Here is a 24,821-nt window from a genome sequence, read left to right as displayed (position 1 = left end):
CCGAATTGAGCACACACTTCTTGACTGGGATAAGCTCTCTCTCTCTCTCTTTGTAATTTATGCTTTCATAGTGATCATACATCACTTTATCCCGTGGTTTTTCCTTGCAAGGGTTTTTCCACATTAAACCATTGTGTTTTTGTTATGCTTGGATTGTGCGATTGGATTACTCCTCTTGATTCTACACTGTGTGCTTCCACGGTCCCCTAACATAGCCTGATCTAAAATTTCTATGACCCCACAGATGTTTCAATGGTTGATTTTCAGTCTCATTGTTTCTGTCATGTGGCCTACTTAAATTCTTTTAAGAGAATTTTCCAAAATAATACTTCATTAATATAGTATTTACATATGATACATTTATAAATTAAGTTTTTCTTTTGTTATTGTCAAGGATACCGTTAGTCTTCTCCAATTTTGCTTATTATCTCTTTCAAAAATGACTTAAATATCCACCAATTAATAAAGGTGCTTAAAAAGAATTAAATAGATATCTAAAAGTTAAATTATTAATTAACGTTTTTATAAAAAATCACAAAAAAAAAAGGGAAAAACATATCAACAATTTTCTCTGGACGTGGATTGCATAGTTAATTAGGATGAGGATTTATGGATTTTGTTTGGCCCTGACCGTGGGGCCCACCGTGATGTATGTATTGTATATCCAAGTCATGAACCCAAAAATTATGAGGATCCAAATCTCAGGTGGATCATACCATAAGAAACAATGCTAATCGAATGCCCACCATTAAAAACTCCCTAAGGCCCATCATATTGCTCATCATAATGTTTATTTGTCATCCAACCTGCTGATAAGGACACACAGTCCTGGATGAAAGGAAGAAGTTGAAACCAGCTTGATCCAAAACTTTTGAGCCCATAAGAAATTTTTTATGATGGCCGTTTAATCGCCACTGTTTCCCCTAAAATGGTCCACCTGAGAATTGAATCTCCTTCATTTTTTACCTCATGCCTTAAAATTATCTTAGTAAAATAGATGGACGGTGTGGATTAAACACGTACATCATGATAGGCCCTATCGAGCAGCTAGCCATCAGTAGCCACTCCTTACTGGCATGGTCCAAAGGTAATCTGCCTCCGGTCGCGTTGTGATATATTAGTGGTACTCTATGAGCCCCACCATGATGTATGCATTGTATATAACTTCTTCCATCAGATTTCCCGATCATTTTAGAGTACCAAAAAAAAAAAATCTAAATCTCAGGTGGACCAGGCCGGAGGAACAGTTGTTATTGAACATCCACCTCTAAAAACTTTTTGTGGGCTACAAAAGTTTTTGATCAAGCCCATATTTTTTATTCCCTTCACTCAGGTCTGTGTCCTTATCAAAAAACTCATGGTGGGTATTACAGTGGGCCCTAGGAAATTTTTAATGGTGGAAATTCAATCAGCGTGGTGGTTCACTTGAGATTTGGATGTGCTTAATAATTTTTTGTGTTCATGCCCTAAAAGGAGCAGAAATATGGATGAACAGCCTGGATATACAACACATGCATCAACGTGGGCCCCACATTCAGGACCACACCGCGTTGGGTGAGACCGGCGCACATCTAATCTAGACATGTTTTAACCTAGGACAAAGCAGGGGTGTTAGTGGGCCGGGATCCGGCCGGGAAAATAAGAATTTTGAATTGCAGCCAGCCCGAAACATCCAAAGTCCAGGCCGAGACGTATCCCTGACTCGGCCTGTTGACAGCCCTACCACAAAGAGAGCCACCGAATGTGGATTACATGATATGGTGTTTTATGAGCTCCACATGTTTTATCCAAGCCATCCATCTATTTTCCCATATCATCTTAGGGCATGAGCCCAAGAATGAGGCAGATCAAAATCTCAAGTGGACCACACCATAAGAAAAAGTGGTGTTTAAAGTTTGCCATTAAAAACTTCTTAGGTCCTACCAAAGTTTTGGACGAAGCTTATATTTGTGTTTTCTCTTTATCCAATTCTACGTGACCTAATCAACATTGATGGAAAACAAACATTGTGGTGGGCATTACAGCGGGCTCAAGGAAGTTTTTAATGGTGGGCACTCAATCACCATTGTTTCCCATGGTGTGGTCCACCTAATTGTATATAAAATATGCATTACGGTGGGGCTTATAGAACATCGACCAGTAACCACTAATAACAATGCAATCCGCAACCAGTTGATTTCTTTTCCTTTTTTAGAAATTTTTTTAATAATAGCATTTATTTATGCAACCTTATTAATTAATGAGCATTTTAGTAATTTTAGAAAAAATGATAACATAAGCTATTGGAGTTACCCGTTGATATTAACTTTATTCATGAGGTACGCTGATGAAAAGTTAATTTAAAAAGGTACCTGAATGTAAATAACATGATAATAAGGTATTATTTTGTAAAATTCTCTTCCAGGGTCGGATTTGCTGGTGTACCACACACCACCTACCTGTTGTGCAAAGTTGATAGCTGACTCCCCTCAAGTTCCGAGTTGTATGAACGGTTCAAATGAGATCAAAGTTACATGGGCCTCACCATGATGTATTTATTATATCTACACTCTTCATCCATTTGGAGAGATCATTTTACCTAATAAAACCAAAAAATAAGTCATATCCAAAGCTTAAGTGGACGACACCACAAATAGCAGTGGAACAATGATTCTCGTTGTTAGGGCCCAACATAATATTTATTTTCCATCCAATCAGTTCATAGATTCACACAGACATGCATGAAGAAGAAAAACAAATATCATATTGATTCAAAGCTTCTAAGACAAACAAAAGGATCTTAAAGGTAGACATTCAATCCCCGGTTGCTTTTTGCAGTGTGGTCCACTTGAACTTTGTATCTGTCTTTTTCTTATCTAAGACTCACGAAGAGCTCGCCTAATCAACGAGCAGTTTCACATACCTCGTGATGGGACCCACGTAACTTGGTGACGTCAACACATTAACGAGGTCGGGGGGGGGGGGCACAACCCTTTCTCTCCATCTGGTGACTAGCTACTCTTATGAGCGGCTCTCGTGTGAAATTGACACGTATGAGTCTTTACATCGTAAAACCTCTTCACTTTCTGTCTATAAATAAAACTCAAGCTTTCTATTCCTACACATCCCAAACTCCCAACACCCATCTATTATTGACCAATGGCTCTCCTCTTTTCTTCTAAAAACCCATCATTTCTCAGTCTCTTCTTTTTATCATCTCTTCTCTTTCTCAATACCCAACAATGCAACCATCATCACTTCTCTGCTTTACTCCACCTTAAGCATGGTTTTAACTTCACTGCTTCCACCCTCTCTACTCTCCCTTCTTGGAATTCAAACAATACCGATTGCTGCTCTTGGGAAGGCATCACGTGCGATGGACCCACTGGTCACGTGATCAGCCTCGACCTCAGTGAGCTCTATATCTCTGGTCAGATTGATTTTGAAAGCCTCTTTCGTCTTCGGAGCCTGCAGAAGCTCAACCTCGCTTGCAATGCTTTTCATCTCTCTCCAATCCCATCTGGGTTTGACCAGCTCACCAGTTTGACCCATCTCAACCTCTCTCGGTCATTCTTTTATGGCCAAATCCCACTGGAAATCTCCCGCTTAACCACTTTGGTTTCTCTCGATCTTTCTTACAATTATTATTACAATAGTTCTGGTTATCAATACCTGAAACTCGAAAACCCAAGCATTGGATCACTCGTCCAAAACCTGTCCAATCTGAGTGAACTCTATCTGGACTTGGTAGACATCTCATCACTGGGTAGTAAGTGGGGCCAGCCCTTATTCTTCCCACTCCCTCCTCTCCGAAAGTTGAGCTTACAATATTGTCTTCTTTCCGGCTCCATCTATTCTTTCCTTTCACAGCTCCATTTCTTATCTGAACTCAACCTCAGTGGAAACAATCTATCCTCTGCAGTGCCCAGCTTCCCAGGGAGTCTTCGCAAGTTGATCTTATATAATTGTGGTCTTTCAGGCTCCATCTTTTCTTCCCTTTCACAGCTCCATTTCTTATCTGAACTCCACCTCAGCGATAGCAATCTCTCCTCTGCAGTGCCCAGCTTCCCAGGGAGTCTCCGCAAGTTGATCTTACAAGAATGTGGTCTTTCAAGCTCCATCTATTCTTCCCTTTCACAGCTCCATTTCTTATCTGAACTCGACCTCACTCGAAGCAATCTCTCATTTGCAGTGCCCAATTTCATAGGGAACTTATCCTCCTTGACGTCCCTGCTCCTTAAAGAGTGTGGATTGCATGGAAAATTCCCTGAGAGTGTTTTCCAGCTGCCAAATCTACAAATCATTGACATATCAGAAAATCCACTTGTATCTATCACTTTGCCGGAGTTCCCTCAAAACAATACTCTACAGCAATTGATCCTTTCATACACTGGATTTTCAGGAAAGTTACCAGATTCTCTCGGTAATCTCAAATTCTTGACTCATTTAGACCTCAATAATTGCAACTTGTCAGGATCATTACCATCCTCACTTTGGAACCTTACCAAACTGCAATATCTGTCTCTTTCATCCAATAAATTGAGCGGCCCAATTCCTTCTTCATATGGAAACGAGCTTCTGAATCTCAAAGAGATCAGCTTATGGAATAATTTGCTTAATGGGACCATTCCATCATCATTGCTTTCACTCCCATCATTACAAATGTTGGATCTCTCAGATAACCAACTAAGCGGTCAACTTGGTGAGTTCCACAATGCCTCTTCTTCACAGCTAGAGACCATCGATTTGGGGGATAACAACTTGCAGGGGATGATACCAAGATTTATCTTTCAACTTACCAAGCTTCAAGTACTTTCTGTTTCTTCCAATAATTTCAGTGGTGTTGTGAAGCTAGGCTTATTTCAAAACCTCAAAAAACTTTACTATCTGGATCTTTCAGATAACAACTTGTCAGTCCAATATGGCAGTGGTAATTCCACATTTGTTTCCATCCCTCAGTTTCAACTTTTGTGGTTACGTTCTTGCAACATCAGCACATTTCCAAATTTCTTGAGAAATCAAATGCAGTTGGGTGAATTGGACCTTTCCAATAATAAAATTAGTGGTGAAATACCCAAATGGATATCGGAGGTTGGCAATGGGTCTTTATACTCTTTAAATCTTTCTCACAATGTTCTACAGGGAATAGAACCATCTTCCTATCTTTTGTTGATCCGTGACTTAATTGTTCTGGACATTAGTTGCAACAAGCTAGAAGGCTCACTTCCTATCCTACCACCGTCCATCTTTTTCTTTTCAGTTTCAAACAATAGCCTTGGTGGTGAAATCCCTCAATCAGTTTGCAATGCAACATCCCTAGCAGTCCTTGATTTATCTCACAATCACTTCATCGGTCAGATTCCACCATGTTTGGGAGAGATTGGTGGTACACTTAATGTGTTGAATCTTCAAGGAAATGCTTTCAACGGCACCTTACTTCAGACATTTAATGAGGGATGCGACATACGAACGCTTGATCTCAGTGGGAATCAATTAGAGGGCCAAGTGCCAAGGTCTTTGGCTAATTGCAAATTGTTGGAGGTATTAAACCTTGGAAACAATCAGATACATGACACCTTCCCTTTATGGTTGGAAGCTTTGTCCCAGTTGCGTGTTCTCGTCTTGAGATCCAACCAATTTCATGGCACCATTGGGCATCCTCAAGCTTTTCCACTGTTACAAATTTTCGACCTCTCTTTCAATAGCTTTGAGGGTAATTTGCCATCAAATATGTTCAGGAGTTGGAAGGCAATGATGAAACAGGACAAATCTCAATCTCTGGTCCTTGGCAAAATGATATTCGGTGGTAGCAGTAGCATCAAAAGTTCCATATACTATCAAAACAAAGTGTCTTTAGTTAGCAAAGGGCTACAGATGGAACTAGTAAAGATCCTTACGGCCTTTACTGTAGTGGATCTCTCGGAAAACAAATTTCATGGGGATATCCCAGAATCAATTGGGGATCTAAAGTCACTCCTTGTGCTCAATATGTCCAACAATGATTTAATCGGCGGAATTCCATCATCATTTCAGAATCTAAGGGATCTAGAGTCATTAGATCTCTCACATAATAAATTGTCTGGAGAGATCCCTTGGCAGCTAACAGAGCTAACATTCCTTGAAGTGTTGAATCTCTCACAGAATTTCCTCGTGGGAAAAATACCACAAAGCCAGCAATTTCTTACATTTAACAGCGAATCATTCAAAGAGAACTCAGGATTGTGTGGACCTCCACTATCAAAGAAATGCAAAGATGCAGAGAGTGCACCACCATCCCCTCTGTCAACATTGCAATCTGAAAGGAAATATGATTGGGAATTAATGTGGATAGGATTCGGAGTTGGACACGGCGTAGGCGTAGGGATGCTTTTCTGGACCCTAGCACTTTGGAGGAAGGGAAGGAGAGAATTCTATATATTTATTGATAGAATGCTTTCCTTAATTTTCCCTTCCATGGTGTTTTCTAAATAGTAATGATGGTGATATGATTAGAGCTAGGGAAAATATGTTTGTATGCTTTGTGTTTACAAAAAAACAAAAGAAGCTTTAGTTGTTTTCTCCGTTTCGTAATTTTGTGTATTTTGCTTGTTCTATATGATATGTGTGGCAGTTGTTAGTTGTTTCTTGTATTTGCACCTACCTGAATGGCTGTACACAACAATTTTCAAATCAATAAAATTACAGGTGGTGTGCTCCCACCTTTCTGCAAAAAAATAAAAATAAAAAAATGTCTAAGCTATCTCTTTATTTTCAAGCCAGTGGTCTTTTTTTTTTCCTCCAATGGTCAAGACAAATGTGGGCTAAGTAAATTAACATTCAACAAAGAATAATACACACGTGGGCTAAGCAAACATTTAGAAGAAGAAGAGTGGTGTTTCATGAATATTTTATATTTTGTATTTTTCGATCATCACACACAGATCTTTCACCTTCCCACATCCATGTACGTAGGGTGTAACCGTATAGGAGTAATCACTTGTTACTATGTGGTGATTTTCAAGTTGGACTTTTGTGATGCCAAAAAAAGAAGTGTGGAAATCATCATCACATGCAGTTTTCTACTTGCAAGGGGACACTTGGCCAGTCTAATCAACCATGCAATATGGGCTGTGCATTACGTCCAGGACATATTTCTTAGGCCACCATGTAAAATTCCGACCAAATAAGATGATTCATACCATCTGAACAATAACTATTTAGTGGACAATCAACATAATTTATGGGAAAGTCAACATAATTTTTGGGAAAGTAGGCCTATTGAGCAGTGAGCCATCCATCTGTTAGGCCCATCGTCTATTGCTTACAGTTCTAAAGAATCAATTTTATCAGAAAATCATAACCATCCCAACCATGGTTTGGCAATAAATAAAGAAGTCCCATGCACATATGGATGGATTCGATCATTCAACTGATGTGATTTTCATATTGCAGCACAGGAAATGTTTGCTAGAACTAGTAAACATCTTGTGCAATCGACTGGACCGTGCCAGTGTTGATTGAAATTTGTGATTGTTGAATATATCAAATGAGAATTGTAAATGTAGATTGAAAGAAAAAAAATAAAAATTGTACACGTGGAAAGTATGTAATTAGATACTGGATGAAACCTTGTTTAATAGCATATTTCGTTTGGTTCACTTAGTCTCACGGGTCCTTACTCTTGCTCTAGTGGTAGACTCTCAGGAGTTTCAACACCTGGTCTAGGGTTCGAGTACCCATGGGTGGTGAAATCTCACTATGGCATGAGTGTGTAGGGGTGCGTGTGCTTATTAAAAAAATAATAATTTTTTGCCCTTGAAAGGCGGAATATAGCTAGGATATATTTGTACCCAAAAAAAAAAAAGAGTAATGATAGATTCCTGTGAAGAGGTGGAATAAACATGAGCAAGCTCATCCCAAGTTCAGTGCATCAATCTCAATTACATGCATGTGTGCCAGTATCAATCTCGATTACATGTGTCAGATGTGTCAATGTGCAAATTCAAAGTGCTTTACAAACAGCTTTGCTTGCATCCAAATAGCCCTTTATATATATATATATATATATATATATATATATATATATATATATATATATATATTGTTGTGTTGCTTTGAGTAAGAATATAGAAAATAGGGAAGTTTCCTTCTTTCTTCCTCTCTTTTCTCTTCTTCACTTTCTAATTACAATAATAAAGATAAGACTTCATGGTATTTTAACAACCAATCATCAAAACCTTATCACTCCTTTGACATATAGCAATCATCTTGCAAGCCACACCACCCTCAAAGAATATCCTTTCTTTTCTTCCCTAAAGTTTTGCTATAAAAGAATAAAAGATAGATCTGCAATTTATATGTTCTTCTATTTCTCCAACTTTCTCAGATCTTTTACTTTCAATATCTTTTACTCTTTTTTGAAAGTCCATATTTTGAATTTCAAGATCATCTATTTCTTCAAAACCTAAGATTCTCTTTACTTTTCTTTTATCTTCTCACATTTTTCTTTACCTTCCCCTTTCCTTTTTCTATATTTAGATAAAGGCCCATAAATTTTGATTCCATCACTCTCTCCAAATTAATCCCCAACTTCACCTCACTCTCCAAAATCATCTACAACCCTGGTTCTCTTTTTTAAAACCATCTCCAAAGACCATCTCATTCACCAAAACTTATTCAAAATCATTCCATTGACTTCTATAATTCCTTCTCTCTTCATAGGTTCTCCTTCTTCCTCAATGCATCCCTTCCTTCCCAATATGTCTTTAAGCATGCTTCTCTAATTGATGCAAACTAAATAAAAAAATAATACCTTTCTTATTTGAAAAGGCCATACCGACAAGGCCATTAGAGGCAGGGAATGATGAGCCATATGGATATAACATCCATCGCTACCTATGACTACTAAGCATTCTTCAAATTAAAGAGAAATGGAAATCTCCAATCCTGAATATTCCAAATAGTTGGAAAATGATTACATGGCCTTTGCTCATTATCACAGGCTGCGTTGTCAGATATGCCGATCCACAAATCACAACAATGCTAATTGCCTTCACTTTTCAACTCTTTTTATTTGGATAAATGTTCCACGAGGCCTTCATAACAATAACCACCTAGTCAATATGCCCTTATGCATTCCTTCAAACAAATTTCTCCAAATCACTACGGCTCCCAAATTATTATTGGTAACCCATCATATGTCTACTTTTTTCCCTTACGCTCCACCCGTCTCCTATCAAACTTCTTCTAGTTCCTCTTCATCTTTCAACCCCTCTGTGCCAAACTACTTCTAGTTCCACTTCATCTTTCAACCCGTCTCTGCCAAACTTCAACAAACCCAAACCTCAATTTGAACCTAGATGGATAGTACAACCCATGCCTAAGGATTGGTGATGGCCTTACATTACCTATTACTTGCATGGTCGTCGTCACCTCGACATATATTCAAAAGAAAATTTATTCAAGCTTGACAGTTTTCCAATACTTTCAAATAGTCTTTTTTTTTTTTCTTTTTTTTCTTTTTTCTACACTCATTGTAAAAGGCCCAAAAGGACATGCATGAAGGTGTTACGAAAATATTGATGACTTGTGATCTTACAAAAGGTATAGCTCTTGATGGAGTCAAATAGGGAAAACCAAATTCATATAGCCAACCCCAGGTAGTTGGAATAAAGCTTAGATAATGATAATGATGCTGACACTCCTTGTTTGTGAAGGATCTTTACACTGAGAAAAACCTCGCTAAAGGAGTGATGAGTGGCAACCTATATTTTCTAAGCAATGAAGTATGCCACATTGTCACAAGTAAAATCTCTGTTCTTTTCTTCTTTTTTTCTTCTTTTTGTATAGTAAATTAGGCCATATTAGTTATAGCACTTTGATGCAATCATCCAACAAGCAGCTCATCTCCTGTAACAATGTTCCCAGAGAATGGAATGTCCTAATTTACAAGTTAGGAAATTACATATGGCTTCCCATTCCTTTGTCAAATAAATGCACTTCTTATTTTCTAAAATTTATGGACTGATTTGTGGACCAGCTACCTTCTATTTCTAATAGTCAAGCTGTTGATGATGTGGGACACATAAGAGATGAGCCATCACCCTGAAGCCTCCCAAGTTCAAAGATGTTAATCCATCAAACATAGAAATCATGCCACCAATCGTAGGCTTTGAACTCTCCAAAAGTGAGAAGTTACTGGTACACCACACATTTATAGTGGGAGCTTAATATCAAAGGCTGGAGATCATACACATTATTTGATGCCCAGGATGCTACCTAATTCATCATTTGTACTAATGACAGGCCGCAACAAATTTTAGGCCGAAGTTGTACTGTGACGCCAAAAGGTGGAGACGATCCTTTCACACCAGGCTCACTTCAGAAAGCAACAATTGTCACACATCTAAAATAAAGGTGTCCTCTCGAATATAAGAAAAATGCAACTGATAATGAATGAACTATATGCAGAAAAGCTAAGCCGATTGAGAATTTGTTCTGAAAGAAAAATGAAACTCAAATCTTATTCAATGGCAACGTGAACACTTAGGCAATACAAGTGCAGTATTTAAAATCAAATTACAATGATTCAGTTGTAAATCAAATAAAAAAGGAATCCCATGAAATCTAGTTTTAGACGTTTGGCAATCTGTTCTACACACCATTTGTTGCAATGACAGCTAGATAACTGGGCTTGATAACAGGGAAAGTTGTTATGTTGACAGCATGATAATAGGAGAATTTGACAACAGAGAATCCCTCTTTACTTTGGGATTTGCTGAACTACCATGCATATTTAAATGCAAATTTGAACTTCCCAACTTTATAGGCTCGATTGGATTGCCATCTTGGTCTGAACATGTTGCCGTTAGAGCTCCAAGATTACTCAACTTCTCTCCACTAATTGAGGCTAGATTGTGAGAGTCTTCACCCTTTTTTCTCCAAGAATCTTGTGTATCCTTATTTTTCTATTGACTCTCACAATTGTTGGTAGTGTTGAGCTGTGATAGGTTGCTAATACCCTCCCGCAAACTTTGTCGGGGCTGAAGGCAAAGTTTGTTGCGGAAATACTGAAGAGTTGTTTTTGGCATTGGTTTAGTGAAGAGGTCGGCAACTTGATTATCAGAGGAGATATGTTGTGTGACAAGCAGTCCACGGGCAACACGTTCGCGCACAAAATGATAATCCAACTCGATATGTTTGCTTTGAGCATGGAATACCGAATTTACTGTCATATGAAGTGCACTAAGATTGTCGCAATAAAGTATGGGAGGAGATGACAATGTAATGCGAAGATCTTTGAGAATGAAGGTCATCCAAGTGAGTTCAGCTGCTGTGTTAGCCATTGCTCGATATTCTGCTTCCGTGCTTGACCGGGAAATTGTATGTTGTTTCTTTGCACACCAAGAGATAAGGTTGCTTCTAAGGAATGTACAATAACCAGTAGTAGATCGTCTCATTGTAGTGCACCCTGCCCAATCTGCATCTGAGAAAGCAAACAGATCAAGTATAGTGTGTGAATAAAAATTTAATCCCATATCAATTGTTCCTTTGACATATCATAAAATACGTCGAACAATTTTTAAATGTGTCATTGTGGGAGCATGCATGAATTGAGATACATAATTAACACTAAATGAAAGATCATGACGAGTGAGTGTAAGGTACTGTAAAGCTCCAACAAGTCCTCGATAGTAACTCGAGTCTTCCATGAGAGTATCATTAGAAGATATTTTTGTTTTAGTTTCAAGAGGTGTACTTATCGGCTTACAGTCAACCATATTTGAGTGTTCAAGTATCGTCAATGCATAATGTGACTAGGATAGATGAATTCGGGTGAACTAGTGTTGTGAAATTCATTAATTTCTGCACTGGTCTGAGACTCGATAGAGGGGGATTGCCTTGATGACTCTGTGGGACTAGAATTTTGAGAAAAACTTAGTGGAGAACAAGTGTCAATTGGAAGCAAGGGACTTTCATATGGGGGTGAGGGAGAGTCCGAAGTTGTACCTGGAGAAGAAGAAATGTTAGTATGTGGTAACCAAGAATCAAAAATACTAATTACATGTGGCTGATTTGCTATCATGAAGGATTTGTTGATAGGCTTATATGGAAAAATTAACTCATCAAAGACAACATGACGAGAGATGAAAAACTTTTTACTTGATGGATGATAACACTTATAAGCTTTATGTTTTTCACTGTAACCCACAAAAATGCACGAAAGTGTTTTTGGATCAAATTTGTGTTTTCGTATATCCCAAGTGTAGGGAAAACACTTAGACCTAAATGCTCGGAGAAAGGAATAATCTGGATATGTCCCATGAAGTGCAAAATATGGTGTTTCAAATTTGAGAGCAGATGAAGGTAGGTGATTCATAAGATACACAGCTGTGGTGAAGGCCTTTATCCATAAGAATAAGGGTGCACCGTAGTGAAATAATATAGTCATTCCTAATTCTCTTATAGTCCTATAGCGCCTCTCAACTACACCAGTTTGCTCAGGGGTATATGGCGATGATACCTGATGAACAATGCCTGTAGAAAGAAAATGAGTCGACAGTTTTGAATTGATGAACTCACCACCTCCGTCTGAATGAAAATTTTTAATTTGCTTGTTAAACTATCTTACAACATATTTCTCAAAAGCTAAGTATGCATTAAAAAAATCAGATTTGTTGCGCAAGGGAATAATCCACGTATACTTAGAAAAATCATCAACCAAAAATGCATAATATTTAAATTTTGTAATTGATAAAACAGGTGCAGGTCCCCACAAATCACAATGAATTTTTTCAAAGACACTAGTACTTGAATGTTCTGAACAAGAAAAAGGTAGACGACTAAGTTTTCCTAGTTGACAACTATCACAAAGATGTTAAAGTTTTGTTGTCCCTACGACATCAATAAGTCCTTTATTTTTTAGCATTTGTAAAGCTGAAGACTGTGGGTGGCCTAGGCGTTGATGCCAAATTTCTGCAGTGCCTGATTTGAACCAATGGGAGAAATACAACTCTGGTGAAGTGGGTAGGACATAGAGATCACCCCCTGCGTTTCCCTCTTATCAATGCCTGGCCTATTTCCCGTTCCTTAACACAAAAATCAACATTAGAAAATTTACAATTAACAGGAAATTGTTTAGTTAACTGGCTTACTGAAAGTAAATTTTTTATTAAGTTAGGAACCAATAGAACATCATTGAGAGGTAAGGCAGAGACCTTTTGTTTTATACAAGAATCACCAATTGCAAGAATTGGCATGGAAGACCCATCTCCAATTAGCACGGAGTCAGCACCAGAGTATTTACGAAGGTTAGTTAGCATACCTGGCTTACCTGTCATATGGTTGGAAGCCCCAGTGTCCATTGTCCATCGGTGTCAGCAATGGTGGTGGCCAAAGTGAGTGTTGCAAGTGCTTGTGGAATCTCATCTTGTTGAGTGGATTTCTTTAGCACCCACCAGCATATCTTAGCAACATGGCCCATCATCCCACAATATTGACATTGTTGGTCACGGTACTTGTCCCTCTCTGCAGGTGTCATGCGACGCTCACTAGGTGGTGGAGGTCAACTTTGTGATTTTGCTGAAGAATAGTTCCCTTGCTGTTGAGCCTGGAATCCACGACCATTGGAGGTGAATTTTTGTGAAGGTGCATGACAGCCTGAAGAGTTTGGCTGTGGGCGTTGCTGCTGCTGTCCATAAAAAGCCATTTGATGAGTGAGGGAAGAAGCTGAGATGTTTATGTGGTTAGAGAACCAGTTGCGCCTTTGATCAAAGTTTCGGAGTTGGGAGACCAACTCAGAGTATGATGGCCTGGGGGGCTTCAACATGTTTGTTGTGAATGTTTCATATGAGGACCAAGGCTAGTAAGAAGGCAGAAGACTTTTTCTTGGTGTGGTACGGGCTTTCCAATGGCTGATAAATTGTCACAGAGACCTTTGAAGGTGTGAATATGTTCTGTGATTGTTGTGTTTTCTTCCTTTTGAAGATAGGTCACTTGTTGTCGCAGTGTGAACTCACGTTCTTGTGAGTCTTGTGTATATGCATTTTTGAGAGTCTCCCAAACAGCATGAGCTATGTCGAGACCAACAACGAGTCCAAGAGTTTCCTCAGAGAGTGTGCCAATGATCCACCCTCGAAGGAGACGATCTGACTTTCGCCATGCTATAAAAGCATCTGTTAATTGTGGTGTTGAATTTTCGGCATTTGTGTATTTGGTTGGAGCGGGATCTTCATTTGTGAGATGCCCGACCATTTCTTAACTCTCGGCAAGAGCCAATGCTTGCTCACGCCACAAGGGGTAATTGTTTGGGGTGAGTCGGAGGGTGATGAAGTTGCCAACATTGAGTGACAAGGTAGTCATGGTGAAAGAAATGAGCGAAAGGTAAGATGAAAATTGAAGAGAAAAGAGTAAAAAAAATGCAGGAGCTGTGATAGGTTGCGCCTAGTGTTCACAATGGCTTTGATACCATGCAGAAAAGCTAAGCCGATTGAGAATTTGTTCCGAAAGAAAAATGAAACTCAAATCTTATTCAATGGCAACGTAAGATGCTAAGCAATCTAGTCCAAAGATGAGAAGGCAAAGAGAGATTACAAGGGGTTCATCATCCGAATCTCCTACAGCTCCTCTGTTGGAAGAATCCATTTTCTCTTCTCTGTTTGATTCTTCTATGTCTGTTGGGGCCTCTCGTTCCTCCTCCTTCGCGGCTGCTGAAGGAGATGCTTGTTCGTTTGCAAAATCATCTAATAAGAAAAAAGCAGGACATGAGAAACCAAAAGAATAGAGAAGATCTCTACCATAGTTAAAAGACTCGTTGATTCAGATCAACTCATTCAGTCCTCAGTCAAAGTCACGAATCACTCAAGGATGAATGGGGGGATCTCTGGAGGTGTCAAACTGGGTTGGATCTCACCTAGTTCGAGTTGACTCATCCAAGGTACACGTACACCCAATACCTGACTAGTGCGTATCTTAAGACCATAATTAAATCCTTCCACAAAATGATGTGTTAAGTGCCACTCATTAATTTTTTAATAGGTAGCTAAATCAATGTTTTAAGAAAATTTATCAGCTACACTGATTACAGCAGAGTACTATTCTCATTTCTCTGTGAGGGTGTGAAGAGCATGTAACAAACATCATAGCCACAACACAGAGCAGATGGCACTCAGTGAGGTTGCAAAGGTAAGGGCAGAAGTGCATGTGTTGAATTTGGCACCAACTACAGGTAACGGTAAGACAATGGATGAAACTATCATCTTGTGGGCATTTTGCATTTCCCTAGTTGAACAAGAGACAAACCATTGATTTTGAAAGTGGCAGTAGCTTTACCTGAATTAACTTCATTGACTTCAGGACTAGCGTCGGGGTGAGAATCTGATAATTCAGGGGTAGCTCTTCCTTCAGCGTAATCGCTAGTATTAGCACCAATGTCGCTTTCTGACATTCCACTATGGCTATTCTTTACATTTTATTGTATAGTCGTTTTCCTCCTGAATCTAGAAGGTGAAAGCATGTCACAAATTTTCAGAATTCACTAAGCAAGAAAGATAGGTAAATACCCACAACATACGAATTCCATACTTCTTATAAGGATTCTTATTTCGTCTTGAGGCACCAGGTGTCCTACCTTTTTTCCTCCTTGGCTGACCTGTAGCAACAACAATGTACAAGATGTAAAATGGAAATTACATTCTCGAAACCAAGTACCCTGCCTGGTATGGCTACTTGTGAGACTGGATTTTTTATTCCTAGTCCCCAACATATGCCAATTTGCCACCTGTACATCAGGTGGACCCCCAACCTTGTAACTGGTGTGAACAGATAAAATCGTTCACCTGGCCATTAGGTGTGCCACACATATGCCAGATAATGATCGTTAAGTGTCAATTATTTAATCCGTTGGCCTACCAGATGAGCACTCTGACCTAGCCATTGGGCCATGACACATACATGGGGACCATGCGTCCCAGCAGATGAACAACCCAGAATAAGCACACCAGTCAATTGGCATATGCATGGAAAGTAAGATTCATAATCCTACAATCACCAGTAGTCATCTCATTGCTCAAAAACCAAACGATTCACATAGGTCAGTCAGGGTATGAAATCACATCATTCTGCCCACTACAATGACAACGGACTTGGCACCAGTTAGTTGCATAAAGTGGAAGAGAAAGCAGTGGTGGATTTGGGTGTAGGAGCAGTGAAGCAGCATTTCCACAATATTGTTGCAAGTTTGAACTGTAAACAAAGCAAAAACAATGAAGGCTTTGAGGAAAATGACTCTCCTTTTTTTTTCTGTATTTGAGACAATCGTAAAGGGTTGAATTTATAAAGTTTTACAATGACTATACAAGGTAAAATGATAAATACAAAACTTCTATTTATACATTGTCTGTCTATAGAATTGGCTACAAGGCAAGGCATGTGGCCTGTCTAACATCCCCCCTCAAACTAATGCGGGTCATCGACAAGTAATAGTTTGCTAACTAAAAATAAGTGTCATGTAGAAGTGAGGGACTTCATGAGAATATCAGCAATCTGATCATGAGAAGTGACATATGGTAGCGAAATGAGCCGAGACTGAAACTTCTCGCGGATGAAGTGACAGTCAACTTCAAAATGCTTTGTCCGTTCATGGAAAATCGGATTAGATGCAATCTGAATGACACTTAAATTATTAACATGGAGTGGAGTAGGATCTTATAGATGAACGCCCAAGTCAGAAAGAAGTCCACGTAACCAGATAATCTCACTACAAGTTACTGACATTGCTCTATACTCAGTCTCCGTGCTTGATTTGGAAACAGTGGCCTGATTCTTACACTTCCAAGTGATGAGAGAAGTGCCAAGAAAAACACAGTAGCCAGTGGTAAATCTGCGGGTGATAGTACAACCGGCCCAGTTAGCATCTGAATAAGCACGAAGATCCAGAGAGGCCGTGGAGGAAAAGAACAGAGATCGATCCAGAATTCCACGTGGGTACCGTAAGATGCGTAATACCGCACTCATATGAAGAGTTCGAGGAGCAGAAACAAATTAGTTGACAACTTGGACCGTGTAAGCAATATCAGGACGAGTCATTGTTAAGTAAACTAGACTCCCAACCAAACGACAGTATAATGTGGGATCTGTAAGGAGTTCACCATCGTCACGACCATATTGAACGTTAAGTTCCAAGGGAGTCTGAACTATCTTTTGATACGTTAAGGAGGCCAAGGCGAGAAGATCTTTGGTATATTTATGCTGGTTGACCAGGATTCCACGTATAGAATGCTAAAATTCAAGTCCAAGAACGTATGTTATATGACTCAGGTCCTTTATCTTAAAGGATGACTTCAAAACGTCCTTTAATGCTGAGATGTCAGTATTATCGCTACCGGTCAGAAGTAGATCATCAACATAAATGAGAACAATAACGATTCCATACTAAGAGGTGCATAAGAATAAGGATGGATCATGACCACTTTGAGTAAAGCCAGCTCCTATAATAACATCATAAAAACGTTGGAACCATGCCCGAGGGGCCTATTTGAGACCATATAGAGCTTTCTTTAGGCGATAGATTTTATCGTCAGGGATTAAAGAACCAGGAGGAGGTTTCAAATATACTATTTCTTAGAGGTCTCTATGAAGAAAAGCATTTTTCACGTCCATCTGAGTGAGTGGCCAAAAGCGAACTGATAATACTATGAGAAGAGTGCGAACAGTTTCCATCTTGGCCACAGGAGCGAATGTCTCATCATAATCAATTTCGTGTTCCTGTTTATATCCCTCAGTGACAAGGCGAGCTTTGTATCGATCCAATGATCCGTCAAACTTGAGCTTCACAGAATAAATCCATTTACTGCCAATCAATTGGTGGTCAGGAGGTCGAGTAACAATGTCCCACGTATGGTTATCATCCAAAGCTGCAAGTTCTTATGCCATAGCCTTCTTCCAACAATCATGACTGGCTGCCTGATGGTATGAAGTAGGAATGGATACAGAATCCGTGGTAATATGCATGGCAGACATAGAGTATATCAAGCGATCAGGCTGTCGATGTTCACAAGTGGAACGACGTACCAAGATAGGATCTGGATCAGTTACAGGTACAGTAGGGAGAGTAGTAGGTGATGGATCTGTACATGGTCATCGGGAATAAACCTGCAATGGACAAGGAAGTGTACTCGATGTAACCGGAATGTCAGAAAAAATAGTAAGACCATGAGAGACTGGTGTGGGCGAAAGAGGAACAGATGAATGGAAGGCAATATGCTCAAGAAAAACAACATGTCGTGATACCCGTACACGACGAGAGACCAGGTCACTGCAACGAAAACCCTTCTGAGTTTCTCCAAATTCTAAGTACATACATTTTACTGATTTTGGAGAAAGTTTGTTACGTTCACGTTGCCAGATAAACATAACATACATAACCAAAAACACAAAATATGGAATATGTAAGAAGAGAACTGGTGAGAACAAAGTAGGGAGATTTACTATTTAGGACTGTGGTTGGTAACCGATTAATCAAGTAGACTGAATGCATCATAGCTTCCGCCCAGAAGGAATGAGGAACACTCATAACGGTCATTAAGGTATTGGCAGTTTCAATAATATGGCGATTTTTTCGTTCAGCCACCCCATTCTGTTGTTGAGTATTCGAACAGGTGGTCTGATGAGTAATCCCATGACCCTGAAGATATGTACAAAAATTTATGGAGAAATACTCTCCCCCTGAGTCAGAGTGGAGAGTTTGAATTTTTACTCGAAATTGAGTGTCTACCATAGAATGAAATATTTTGAATTTTTCAAGCACCTGTGACTTAAAGTGCAAAAAATAAATCCGGGTGTAACGGATGAAATCATCAATGAATATAACATAATACCGTAGTCCAGAGAGAGACATTATTGGGAAAGGACCCCAGATATTTATATGCACTAGTTCAAACATAGATGATAATTTTGTTATACGTAGAAGAAAAGGAATACACTTACTTTTTGAGAGGCAACAGGAAGAGCAAAAATAATCCAAATCACTTTTATTAAGATAAATATTCCCTAACATGCTAGAAGAAAAGAGCTGAATCAAACGATCAGAATGTGGATGACCTAGGCAAAAGCACCAGATTTTTCACATTTTATTTGCCGAACAAATATCCGAAGAAGAATGAGAGAAAAAACAACGAGCTGGAGTAATGGATGGGTGAAAGTCCAGCACGTATAAACATCCATGCCGTCTACCCTTCCCAAGTACCTTCCCCATTGCCAGATCCCGGACAAAACAACAATTTGGAAGAAAGATGACCAAACAGTTATTGGATGTAAGTTGGCCAATAGAAATTAAATTTGAAAAGAGTTTAGGGACATGAAACACATCACGAAGGGTAAACTGGTGATGGTTAGAAGGAGAGAAAGTTAAGGAACCAACGAACCGTATGGGTAGTTTAGTGCCGTCTACAGTAGAAATAGCCTGATTGCCAGTGTAGGGATGAGTATTACAGAGATGTGATACACCACTAGTCATATGATTTGAAGCACTGGAATCGATCGAAGAACCATAGAGAAGATGAGGTGATACCCGACATACCGGTCGTGGAAAGGGTCTGCACGATCTGCTGGGGCATCGAAGGAGTCAAAGGTGAGGAAAGACCTTTAACAGAACCAGTGGATGCAGTACCACTAATAGAAGGCTCGTATGAAGTGTTCACTCCCCAAGTATAGGGTTGTGATGTAGTAATAAACTCGGTGAGACCGAGGTTGAATCCCAAGGGACTGAAACCTGTACGTAATCTGAAAGTAACCAGAACTGGAACTAGAATAAGATGAAATTTAAATCAAGTGAGTATGAGGGAATAATGGTGAGAATATTAATCTAAAACTTGTGAAATTTAAATGTAGGAACCTGGGGTGCCAAGGATCCATTTGTAGAGATCAGGGAGATGCACGGTCGATTCATGAAATCAACTGGACTTCGAGTCTCATCTTCATCCAGTTAGAAGATATAACCTGAAAATCAAATCTGAACGTCTTTTAATCTAGTTTTAAAGAGATAAGATTGAAGTAAATTAGAATGGATTCCATCACAAAACCATGCCCATGAGATAAGATAAACAACAGAATTAAACTAATCCATAGCCAATCTGAGAGATATATGAATGTTAGGAAGGATTCCGTCATCCAACCATGCCGAGGAAACGATGGTGAACAACAGGGTTCCCAAATTCATAAACCCTATAATACTAAGAACATGCTCAAAGCTATCGCAGATTTATTGTAATTTCAGTCACAACAAACCATTAAAAACTGAAAGCATTCCATATAATTAACTAGAATCAAACAGAAGGTTCATCACATGAATCAGGGCCGTAGAATCATTCCCATCACGCCACAAGCTTCACCTCTTAGCCTTAGCTAAGAGGTTTAGCCCATCAACATGATTAAGCTACACCTTAAAAGAAAATAAATAGAAAAAATAAAAATAAAAACCCTACAAACTCTACTCTCCCTCTTGTGCACGTCCAAGGAATTCGGATTCCCCTCCACATTCTCTCTCCCTCTCTCTTTCTTATAGGCACGGAAGACGGTGGAGAGAGTCAGCTTGGAGAACCGACCTCTTTATGCAAGGCACGCAGCAGAGAGGCAATTTGCGCAAGGAACGAAAACACCCTGCTTTTGAACTTGGTTTGCGTGACTGACTGTCCAATTATTTCAAAACTGACATCATAGATAGGGTATTGGCCTCCCTGTGGACACATTGGACGGTCTGGATCACTCAAACAATTAATGATTGCGACCCACTACTCCCCGCAAATCCTAGACTCGTCCGGATGCGGAAAACTGCGTAAGATGGGTTCACTGTTAAAGTCGGTGGGGCCCACTTCGATTTTATTTTGAGAAATCCACTCCATCCACCGGATTCCTCTCAGAATTTCGGTCAAAAATGACTGCTTTTGGATTGCTTTTGATGCGGTCCACTGAATTGGTCATGTTGAAATTGTTTTGAACGTTGTAGGGCAGTCTGTTTGTGGTCGCTGTGGCTAGCACTGCGCGTGCAGGGTTACACGTGGTCAACATTGGTTTGACCTTTTTTTACCCCTATGCATGATGGACGGTTCAGATTTTTCATGTGAGCCATGATGGTGGCCCATCGGCTTCCGCAAAAGAACCTCCTGCGTCGGTTACAGTAGCAGAAACGACAATTGCCGTTTTTGAAGGTTGGAAATCAGGTCAACGTACGCTGATCGACTCCCCTGGTTCGGTGCGCATCTTGTGGACGTGTGCCGTGCACACTCATGCTGTGTACATGGGTCCCACTGTGATGTTTTGATAGATCCGCTTCATCCAGCCATTCTGTCATATCATTTAACCCGTCAAGACCAATTTTGAAGCATATCTGGATAACAGGTGGGCCTGAAATCAATAGTTTATGGTATGATATGTCCGTTGGGCCACTTCCAGAGGGATCCAATGGTTGAAATTTGACATGTACGGTTAATCTATGCTCCTCAAGCCATATATGAAGTCTCGAGTCGAACAGATGGTAGAAACCCCGTGATCTTGCATTCTAGCTGACTTTCAAACCACTTGAGCTTCAGTTTCTCAATTTTCTCAGATCTCTGGCATGTAAATCCGTCGATCTTGGTCCCTTTGAGTCCATCTGTTGCCTTGGTGATTCTAGAGCATAAATTCCATGCGTTTAGCATCTTTTTCGATCCATGCTTATAAATCCACCTTGCAACATAAATATGATTAAAACAGGCCGTTAAATAGTATCATGTTCGTAAAATCCAGTAATAACTGGGGTCTAATAAGTAATATTTGACCCTCAACACAACCGCCAACCAGCATCTTGCTAGTCCCGAGCAAAGTATGCGAAAAGTAAGTTGAGAATTACAGGACAATTTCTATAAGCTCGAGTGATTTTTGAAAAAACAATCTAGATACTAGAATTCTAAGATTCATGAATATTGGCCATTATTTTCTCCTGGCCTCAAGCGCACGGTAAACTTCATAGTCAAGTTCAAAGTATTAATCCATCAATTAGAACAATTCTAGACATTGAATTCCATGGGTGTATAGTCTAATCTCGACTTATCATTATTAAAATTCACTTCTCTATTTCAGGATATCATTGGTAACCAACAAGAGAATTCATGATAACCAAAACTTTTCTCATAGATCATCCTTTCATTCTTATCATTTTTTGATTTTTCTATTAAAAACAACGCTAAGGAGGGGAATCAAATCTTCACCTATAGGGAGCAAACCTATGGTGAAAACCAGTCGCTTATCCCTTTCCGAATGTCAACCTTGGGAAATCTAACCTTCACCTATAAGGAGCAAACCTATGGTGAAGACCATTCGCCCAACCCTTTCATGCTTAGGGACTACCAGATTATTATTCCTTCAATATCAAACTGAGACTTCAATGTGTAAGCGAGATGTGACATGTGAAATCATGACTCAATCAATATTTACAGCTTCTAATCATGGATTAATAATTCGAATGTAACTGTGAAATCTAACAGATAACTAAATCCATGAATAGTAAATCACTAACATTCTATATCTTATACTTCTCAAATCACGACTATCCTTCAAAATCACTTAGATTTCACAAGAAACTCCAGAAAAATTTGAAAATTTTTCACAAATTTCGCTCAAGAGCAAGCAAACACTGATTAGGTATCCTAATCTCCCACCCCCAACCAAAAATCTACATTGTCCTCAATGTAAAAGATATGAGCTTGCAAAGCACATGAGACAATGAAAGTAAATGAGAAGTGATGGAAAGATAGTACCTGGACGAAGGAATTAAGAAGCTTTTACCAAAGAGATCGCAGCGTGAGAGCGGGTCAGCACAAGAGTAAAGTACTATCCTAAAACAACAAGAAAGCAAACTAACCTAATGGCATTAAACCAACTAACCTAAAACGACATCAAGCAAACTAACCTAGTCTCCTATGAAAGTAGGGGAAAAACTACTCAGTCATGCCGCAAGGTTCTTCTTCCGGCCAGTACCTTGATAAATTTCTCATTAGGTTTCTCAATAAAATCATCCAAAAGCCTTTTTTGCAATAGGCTTAGATGCCCTGGAGCATGAATTTTCAGAGAAATTTCTGGACCTCAGTATAAGGTTTCCTTTTAATTTCCTGAGTTGTCCAAAGTATATACGATTCACCTGTGAAAGAAAAAGTTTCAACGTTAGTATCTCATGGTGAATCAGAGACTACAAGTAGATAAAGTTCAGAAAACTTCGCAAGAAGTGATGTAGTCTCAATACATTCCGAAGTATTAGACTTCGGTTCCATTGTCAGCTCCTCCTCCTTTAATGGTAGACATTTAGGATTAGGTAAAGAAGGGGCTTCAGAATAAGGGTTCTTTCGATCAGTGATGACTACCGAGATGTTGTCTTGCAAGGCATCCACTTTGTCTTTTGACATGGGATCGTTTGAATATGCAAAGTGTGCCAAACAATCATTCAAAGAGTTGGGAAGTTCAGCTGAGCGTGACTTATTTTCCACATTGGAGCTCATGATGATTTGCCCAAGGAATCCATCATCCTTGAAAGTGGATGGAGGTACGCTCTCTTGCTTCAGTTCTGCACAGACAGATTGAAAATCAATAGGGGAAGCATTTATGTGATCACTCTGTTCATTGAAACTACTCAATCGAGGCATTGAATTGTCAAATGTGTACAGCTCAAATGGTGGCCTCAACTGAGTGGTTTCAAATTTCAGGGTCATAGCGAGCAACTCGTCCTTCTCCCGAATCACATTATCATTCGATTCAGAGGAGTGGTCCAAACATGTTTCATAAGAGTTAGAAGGGTCAATTGTATGGGGCTCATCCTCCACTTTTAAATCAGACATGACAGGTGAAGGGAGTGGCTCATTATGACCGACCACTTCTTGAACGACTTGATCATTGACTTGGACCAAACTTGAGATTGATTTTAGGAGAATTTGGGTTGCACGTTCATAATAGTCATCCCAATATGCATCATTGTCTAATTCCATCCAGTAGTGCACACTCGGGATGAGATCGCTTTCCTCACATTCCATTCCAGAATTAGGTTGAGGTTCGAATAAATTAACATTTACCTCATCATTAAAATCTTGTGTGTCATGTGAGAGAGGTGTGTCATCATCACTGTATTTGAAAGATACCCACGTCTCTTGACCATTCCTTTGGATCGTCATCGAGATCGACTCATTAGGAAAGTGAACCATATGCTCATCAATGGAATCTAACTCTTCATTCCAAATTTCAGATTTCTTCAAAAGTGAGTGAGGATCACTTTCCTCACATTGTATTTCTGGATTGGGTTGTGGTTGGGATGAGTGAGCTTCCTCTATCCTATCGAGGTGCGAATTGAGTGCTTCCATTGATTTTCTAATTTCCACAAGACAGGCTATGTTACACTGAATTAAATCCTCTTGGATCATTTCTAGTTGGATCTCAAAGGTAGGGGATTCAAGAGAATAATTATTATAACATGTTGTTGGTTCATTTCCCCAATTTTGATGTTTTAACTGATTACAGTCATACGGACCATAGGTGGGAGAATCTGATGGTTAATAATACATATTATCACTCATAATATAATCACGCATTATTTTCTTTTTATCGGATGAATGATAATAATTCTCACTCCCATAGTTATGATAACCCCAACACTCACGTACTATTTTGTTAATCCGTGGGGTGTAATTGTTCTCCTGCATATGATCACGTAAGGACTTCTTAACTGATGGATCTTTATATTCCGATCGGTTCTCGATGATAGTTTCAGAAAAGTTTTGGGACATAGGTTGATTTCCATCATAATCATCATCCCAATATATGTTATTCTTCTCAGCATACTGACGTTC

The 24,821-nt window shown here is 39.3% G+C and overlaps 2 protein-coding genes across 2 annotated transcripts; one reads left to right on the top strand and one right to left on the bottom strand.

Moving 5' to 3' along the window:
• Nucleotides 1–3,138: 3,138 nt before the first annotated feature.
• Nucleotides 3,139–6,450, top strand: LOC131255189 (receptor-like protein 18). The gene is made up of 2 exons (XM_058255886.1): nt 3,139–5,070; nt 5,338–6,450. Exons 1-2 carry the CDS (start codon nt 3,139–3,141, stop codon nt 6,448–6,450), a joined length of 3,045 nt encoding a protein of 1,014 aa, XP_058111869.1.
• An 8,034-nt stretch (nt 6,451–14,484) lies between these two features.
• On the bottom strand, nt 14,485–15,615 carry LOC131255188 (uncharacterized). The gene is made up of 3 exons (XM_058255885.1): nt 15,541–15,615; nt 15,289–15,455; nt 14,485–14,699 (listed from the first exon to the last, which is right to left on the bottom strand). Exons 2-3 carry the CDS (start codon nt 15,401–15,403, stop codon nt 14,485–14,487), a joined length of 330 nt encoding a protein of 109 aa, XP_058111868.1. The 5' UTR covers nt 15,404–15,455; nt 15,541–15,615.
• Nucleotides 15,616–24,821: the final 9,206 nt, after the last annotated feature.

Source organism: Magnolia sinica, chromosome 9, assembly GCF_029962835.1.
Source record: "Magnolia sinica isolate HGM2019 chromosome 9, MsV1, whole genome shotgun sequence".
Classification (NCBI taxonomy): domain Eukaryota; kingdom Viridiplantae; phylum Streptophyta; class Magnoliopsida; order Magnoliales; family Magnoliaceae; genus Magnolia; species Magnolia sinica.
The sequence above is the reverse complement of the archived record's forward strand: the minus strand, read 5'-3'. Positions and strand labels throughout refer to the sequence as shown.

Excerpts from the sequence above, each read along its gene's own strand:
- LOC131255189 (XM_058255886.1), top strand. The coding sequence starts at position 3,139 with ATGGCTCTCCTCTTTTCTTCTAAAAACCCATCATTTCTCAGTCTCTTC. Across the intron at positions 5,071-5,337 it reads TACCCAAATGGATATCGGAG|ATTCCACCATGTTTGGGAGA; the intron begins GTTGGCAATGGG and ends TTCATCGGTCAG.
- LOC131255188 (XM_058255885.1), bottom strand. The coding sequence starts at position 15,403 with ATGTCAGAAAGCGACATTGGTGCTAATACTAGCGATTACGCTGAAGGA. Across the intron at positions 14,700-15,288 it reads AGTCAATGAAGTTAATTCAG|ATGATTTTGCAAACGAACAA; the intron begins GTAAAGCTACTG and ends TTTTCTTATTAG.